We start from the raw sequence: 7,780 nt of genomic DNA on the forward strand, positions 1-7,780 counted from the left end.
CCTGCAAGAAGCTACTATTTTTTACTACGATAACATTTTTTCCTTTATGTTATCGGAAAAAATAGTAAAAATTAGTAGATTCTTGCAGTTCTGGGGGGCAATTCTGTTTCTATGAAAATTGAAATGAAAACTTTTATAAAGGAGAAAACTGTCAAATGAAAAAATATAAAGGAACAATTTTTCATTTCAAATTTTCATAGAACAAGAATCCAGCCCCTGGAACAGACCATAGTAGATTCTTGCAGTTCTGGAGCAGATCATAAATAAAGAAGAAAAAGAAGATACTATCGACAGTGCGCCATCGATTTTTTGTCAGATCTACAACACCGTCATATGTTATGTTTTGCATTCCTCTTCTTCCTGCTTCTAAACACACACTTCTACTTCTAGTTTGACGTTTGTGTTTTGTTTATTTGTTCTTTTTGGAAGATAAATTAATTTGCAATTACTACTACTCAGTTGTAATAAAGCTATACGTTGGATAAGTTCGTTATTTGGTCTAGAAGGTATAGAGTTCTGGAAATAATTTCGCATATGGAGAACAAGTTAAACAAAAAAAGATAACGATATCTTAAATTACATTAGTTTGGATTGAATGATTGGCATGACGTGTATCTTGAGTGTCGTGTCGTTACATTCAACAACATTCAATTAGGGGGTGTTTACACTAGCCATCAATGTAATATGACCCGAAATAAAAACATTCCATATCTGCCCACACAGACAATTGGCCTGTTCCCGTACTTTATAAAGTGGTAAAAGTTGTAAAAATCGTAAACGATTTTCATATAAATTTTGTGTACGGGAACGCAAAATGTGTAAAAGTGGTAAACATTCTAAAAACTTTAGCTCTGTTCCAGAACTAAAAAGTTTTTACAATTTTTACCACTTTTACACATTTTGCGTTCCCGTACACAAAATTTATATGAAAATCGTTTACGACTTTTACAACTTTTACCACTTTATAAAGTACGGGAACAGGCCATTTTTTAGTTCTGGAACAGAGCTAATGTAAAGACGTACTTTCACTGCATTTTTGCTGGTGTGGACGCAAAACGTAAATGGCGTAAGAAAATCCAATATTGCACACATTAAGGTGCCATCAGGACATCTGTTTTTCAGATATGTAAATTCTACTCGTCGTGTGATACATAAAAAATTTTGATAAATCAAAATGAGATGACAACACATATGTACTTTTTTCGATTAGAGTGCTCTCTATTCTCGTCTGTAAACATAAAGGGAACAGCTGTTTTGTTTGTTTGGCAAAACTGTTGTTTAAATTTTTAGGTTATGTCATACATAACCAGATATAATAGCAAAAATCATAAACTCTATGTAAAATGAACATTTTTTGTACAAAAGCAGATGATCTGATGGCACTTTTAGCGACTGTATAACGATGGAAAATTTCAGGTCATATGACATTGATGGCTGGTGTAAACACCCCTTTAGGGTTGACGATATAAGAAATTTTACGGAGATAAATGTACATTTTTCTAGCGTTTATTGCAATGATAATAGGTGTGTCTTTTTATTACTTACTAAGTTTTATTGAGCAAATTACTCTCTGTAATTTTTGGCAAGTTAGTTTTCAATGATACATCTGTCAAAAAATTTGTAAAAAGACAACATTCAGTAACATTTCGTAACAATTATTACAAAGTATCATGTAAAAAGACACAGCTATTCTATCTATTTTAATTTAATTGACGTATATTTTCATACAATTTACATTAAAAAACTCAATAAAGTTATGTTGGTTGTGATAATAGACCCTAGAGTAAATTTCGTTAAATGTAGTTGAATCAGCCGGTGTACTAAAACTAAGTTTATATCAGAGTCTTTTGACGATTTAACCTCATTGATGGAGATTTATTTGCTGTATATGCAATGGAATCCACTGTTCTTACTAAATTCAATACTATGTAAACGTACTATAAGACATGTTTAGGCTACGTTTATGGCCCCGGCACATACGGCGCGTAGAGCGTCGCGTTACAACAACCACATGAAAACTTTAAGAACAAACTTGGCATCACTTACACTTTTTTCATGTGGTTGTTGTCCTCAACGCGCGACGCGACGCACAACGGACCGTATGTGCCGGGGCCATTACATTGGGGTTCATTATAAAGACAACTACAGTAGAATCGCGGTAATTCGTTCCTCGATAAATCGAAAATCTCGACAATTCGTATAAAATTGCCAGTCCCTTGGATTACGAATTATCGAAGTTCTGCTGTATATCTGGTTTATAGTACCTTTACAGTTAAGAAATTGGTGGATTTCAACTGCCAATTTCCTTGCATATACGTCAAATGCAATCCACTGGATTTCTGATGAGAATATATTTTACGTAAATGTAAATTTTAAATTATAGCACGTTCACATTTACGAAATCGAGTGGATTTCAACTGCTCATTTCCTTTATCTTCTAGTTTTACCACTTTTTACTCGAAAAGTGTTTCTTTACTTGATGTAAGCATACAATTGATATGAGAGCAGTTCATAACTTTTACTACTGTTGCCACTTTTATCATTTTTAAAAGTAAAGGAACAGTTCCAATAGTTGTTGACAATTTAAATGACCATTGAACAGTCATTAGTAATAATAACAGTACATTTAGACTAGGCTGGATTTAGCAAATCCAGTGGATTTAAGTTGTCATTTTCATACAATATATGTCAAATAAATCGAGGTCATGCACCTAATCATTGTATATTATATTTGGTCTGTTCCAGTACTGCAAGAATCTACTCATTTTTACTATTTTTTCCGATAACATAAAGGAAAAAATGTTATCGTAGTAAAAACTAGTAGCTTCTTGCAGGTTCTGGAACAGAGCAATTATAGCTGTTGGCCGGGTTAACCTTCTTTATTAGCATTTATTTGAGGTATACGCGATGGAATTGACATTTAAAACCCAGTGGGTTATATCCAGTTGTATGTAAAAATGCTATTGGTCTATAATATTAAAGGCATCTAAGCTTTATAAAATGCAAAATTATTACGTTTATAAATATTTATGCAAACTGATATGGTTTGTTTCCTTTTAGTTATAAATTAAATTCCACAATGTCCGTTGACGTCCACAAATCCTATATAGATAAACATCTAATACCGGAAATTATTAACAAATTAGATAATGAGGAATTGATATCCTATTCGGCGGAACATTCAAGTGGTTTGGATGGCTTTATGTCGGCATTATATAACATTAAACTTAAAACTAAATCTAAAAAGGGGTAATCTTTTTTTATATAATAAAAAAGTAGATATATATTAACACGTAATTGTTTCTGCTTACAGTGAAATAGATCGCTTGTTGATTGCTAAATTTATGAGGGGTGATGTTGAATTTCGAGTATCGAGTAAATCATATATACAATTTGCCAATGAAATTTTTATTTATTCCGATGTATTGCCCCAGTATGAAGTACTCTTGAATGAATTGCAAATCACTTCACTGAAGATAACCGATTTGGTGCCGACCTGTTATAAAGCAGCATTTGGTTATATTGAAGGTAAATATGGATGATAAATATTAACATTACTGCAAATTAATCTTGGAAAATGTTAAGTTTAGGGACACTTCTCAGATAGTTATCTTCTTTACTTTAGAATACGCAACAGCTATAGACTACACCACAAGATACATACATATGTACATCTCCGTTATCAGGATAACAAGATCTACAAAGCAATCCGACAGTGGCCCCTAAAATTAACTTAGACCCAGAAAACCATGAGCTGATGGTGCAATATTCCTTTTAGAAGAACAATTATTTTATATTTATTCTGTCTCTTCTTAATTTCTATTTTATAGGTCTTAGTTCCTCTTTGCAGGACAAAGAGGCAGCATTGGTTCTGGAAAATTTAAAACCAATGGGCTATGGTATGGGTCCACGTCTTATATTGGATCGTGATCATTTGGTGGCAATGTGTATACCGTTAGCCAAACATCATGCTCTGTCCTATGCATTGCGTGCTTTAAATAACGATCAAATGGAGCGGTTAAGAACTGGACTCAACGTTATGTCCTTTATTCCCAACAACCCTGAAGAAGCCAAGAGTCATCTTTATACGATATTATATCGTTTGGCATATGATCGTTTTTATGACTTTTTTGATCGTATTATTGATACAAATACTTTTGATAGAAAATCTAACAAAGATTTGAAATTGATTGAAAATTTACGTAAATTAAGGGAAAAATATTTTGCTCAACCTACCAAGCTTATGGAAAAGATAAGACTTGGAGTCGAAGAAACAGAAGAGGATGGGAAATTTGCAGCCATTTTACATGGTGATTATAATCGTAATAATGTGCTATTCAAATACAACAAGGAGGGCCAAGTGGAGGATGTTAAAATGATTGATTTTCAGGTAAGGCCAAACAAAGAATTAGTTATCTCTCTAGCTCTTATTAATTGTTTCATTTTCCATTGCAGGAAGTCCGTTATGGCTCTCCCGTCTTGGACCTAAGTTTCTTTATGTATTTCAATTCCTCTGCCGAGGACCGTTACAAACGATGGCCAGAATTGCTAAATACCTATCACACTTGTATGTACGAAACATTGGAAATGATTTTGCGAGCTTCCAAGAAAAGCCACCAAGAAATTGAGGAAATTTTAAGCTGTTATACCTTTGAAAAATTCCAACGCCATTTTGCCCGCTTTGCATTTTATGGTGTTATAATTTGCATGCACTTTTTACCCTGGATGTTATGCAACGAGGAGGAGTGTTCAGAACTTTCCGATTTATTCGCTAATGACTTTACAGGAGAGAGGTTTCGTAAACTTAGCATAGATGCTGGTGGGGATGCGGTAAATTTGGAAATATTAGCTGCCATGCGTCATGCATCCGAAATGGGTTACATGGATGATTTGTAAGAGGAAGAAAATAACATTTTTATATAAGCGTATTTGTATTAAGATTCCAAAGATCTTATATAGTATATATCGTCACCATAAATGCCGGAAGACGTAACCGACAAAAATAAAACTTTACAGGAGAAGCAAAAAACGTTATAAAATGAAAACGGTGTTATAAAATATCGAAAAATTTTAGTATCGTGGTTTAAGACAGAGAAGAAATATATTTTTTGAAAAAAAATTACATTTTTTTCCAGAATGTTAGAAGCTGTGTGGGTTACGTCTTTTGGTATTGTATTTTTCTGAAATACTAAAAGACGTAACCTACAATTTATTGAGTATACATTTGAAGAAACTAGTATAAATGAAAAATTATAAACAAATTAGGACTGGTTTATTGGCCTACGCGGTTAAGCGAACTTTAAACTAGCCATCTGACGGTGTTGGGTTCAATTCCCTGTCTTGACGTTGATATTTCAATGGACCACAATTAGGTGAACTGTTTATTCCAACCATCACTATAATTACTTATAATTTCAATTGTATTAGAAGATAATAAATCTGGAATATTATATTTATTTTTGTATTTAAGTCAATTTATTGACAGAATATAGTTCATATAAATTAAGTGATCTGTAACAGTTTAAATGTAACTTTTAATTGTCATAAGGTATGTTGTCATAAAAGTAATGACAATCACTTGGAATTAAGCGTTTTAAGTCTTGCAGGTGTTGAAATTTCTTTCTTGAAACTTTTAGCCTTTGTGTGTACATCTGAGGAGGATTCACTGCCTCAAAATTTGTCGGACTTCTCTATGGTATAATCCGAACCAATACAGAAAATTTGCGTTTTTGTCTGGACCTATTCGATTATTACAATCAGTTGATCTCTATTAAACCATGGGTTAGTTGACCAGACCATCTTTTGCAAATTTACAGCCTAATCGTATCCGTATTTAAAGAATACATCTTTGTACTAGAACGACGTGAATTTTGACCACGTTTTCGTATCAACGTCTCAAATTTTGAACATTTCCGTTCGTTCTTTCTCTTGGAAAAATGAACAATATCGGGACGAGCATTGCCTTCCGAATAACCACTTCCTTTTGTCCGGTTAACATATTGTTTTCCATACGTGCGTTTTAGATGTTTATTTAAATCAGGGCATAGGTCTTCTGTCATCATCTTCTATTATTTCAATTATGGATTTTTTCTGTAAGACCAGTAAAAACCGTCTAAAGTCAAAGTTATGCCTTATAATTAACTAAAAGAATGGTCTTTGTGATTTTTGAAAAAAGCTACCATTCTTGAGATATGATAACCTAAGAGTCAAATTACACATATGGAGAAATAAGCCGAGTAAAAGACAAAACTGTTAAAGTAACTACACCATGTGATAGGTATTTCCATAAGCTTTCATACCTTACCCATTTTGTAGTAATCGGTTCAGTAGAACTAGGTCTAACCCGGTTTTGAACCTGGACTTTCGGGTCAAATAACCGGTTAACCGAATCCGCCCCGTGGAAATTATACATTAATTCAATAAGCCCTCCCTCTGGCATTATAATTGCTGCAAATATCAAAGAATACATTGTTTGTACTGCTGTTTTGTTTTGAAATAATGTGGGTTACGCCTTTTGTGTTCTATGAAAATTACAGTATGCTGTTACGTCTATTGGCATTTCTTGAATAGGGTCGTTATTTTTAAACGTAGAAGCTTGAAATTTTGCCAGAGCATGTATTTTAGCTTAATATATCAGATTCCATCAAAAAACGAATTTCCATTTCCATGTCGGTTACGTCTTCCGGCATTTATGGTGACGATATGTATGTACATATATAATTGTGTATTATCTTCCAATATACATTTTGTATTTTAAAGAATAAAGTATTATTGTCATAATTTTTTTTTTAACGTGGTTTAGGGGCAGACGCTTGCCGAAACACTGGTTTCGGGTCAATCCGGTACGAAAGAACCTGCTGTCATGGGATTGTGGTAGGACTTTTGTGACATCATTAAGATAATGTACACATTTTATGGGTTACTTGCCAACTTTCCCAGATATTTTTGGTAGGTAGTCAGGCGGGCCTGAAGGCTGAAGGATTTCACCAGAAATCCTTGATTGCTGCTGAAAGGCTCTGTGTGATATACCAAGAATCGTTAAAGTTTTGTGTTACTACATCACAAACTTCGTTAGATCAACCTTGAGAACCTGGATATCTCCCAACGTACCCAACGTACTCGATAAGTTGGGGATGACAACTGTGGGACTTATTACCGGTCGCGGTAGGCTTATTTCTCTAATTTCAAGAGGGGATGACAATGGGATCAAGTACTGTAGATTATGTGGTGATGCAGAAGAGGTAGGAAGCATCAGCTGTATGGGTAGGTATCAAATATAGGTACCATTACCCAATTTTAAATTTGCATAAGCTTTGTTCCTTTGCTTTTTAATGGTAAAAGTGCTAAAACAGAAAACTGTCAAAATTGCTCTCTCATGACCTGTTTTACCAGAAAAGTAAGGAAACGAAAAAATTTTAGAACTGGTAGCAATGTCAAAAAGAAACAAACAAATTAAATGTTCCTTATTTATTTCAAAGTTTTTAATTTTTTTTTTAATTTTAACCTCAGGCAAGTAAAAGAACACAACTGCTCTGTTCCAGAACCTGCAAGGATCTACTAATTTTTACTACGATAACAATTTTCCCTTTATGTTATCGAAGATAATAGCAAAAATTAGTAGATTCTTGCAGTTCTGGAACAGACCAAACTATAAACTACTTTATTTTATTCTTACCCTGCGTTTACACATGACAGGACAGTTGAGTACATGTATTACTTGTCAAAAACCCCAAAACTTGCCTGTGTGACGTTCCCTGCGTTTACACATGACAGGACAGTT

General features: G+C 33.7%; 1 protein-coding gene across 1 annotated transcript; it reads left to right on the forward strand.

Moving 5' to 3' along the window:
• Window positions 1-364: 364 nt before the first annotated feature.
• Window positions 365-6,765, forward strand: LOC141400170 (uncharacterized). Its single transcript, XM_073979620.1, has 5 exons — window positions 365-506; window positions 3,061-3,249; window positions 3,314-3,528; window positions 3,831-4,390; window positions 4,456-6,765. Exons 2-5 carry the CDS (start codon window positions 3,080-3,082, stop codon window positions 4,894-4,896), a joined length of 1,386 nt encoding a protein of 461 aa, XP_073835721.1. The 5' UTR covers window positions 365-506; window positions 3,061-3,079; the 3' UTR covers window positions 4,897-6,765.
• The last annotated feature ends 1,015 nt before the right edge of the window (window positions 6,766-7,780 follow it).

This window comes from Musca autumnalis, unplaced genomic scaffold, assembly GCF_047663935.1.
Source record: "Musca autumnalis isolate F117 unplaced genomic scaffold, ASM4766393v1 scaffold_3, whole genome shotgun sequence".
NCBI classification, from domain to species: domain Eukaryota; kingdom Metazoa; phylum Arthropoda; class Insecta; order Diptera; family Muscidae; genus Musca; species Musca autumnalis.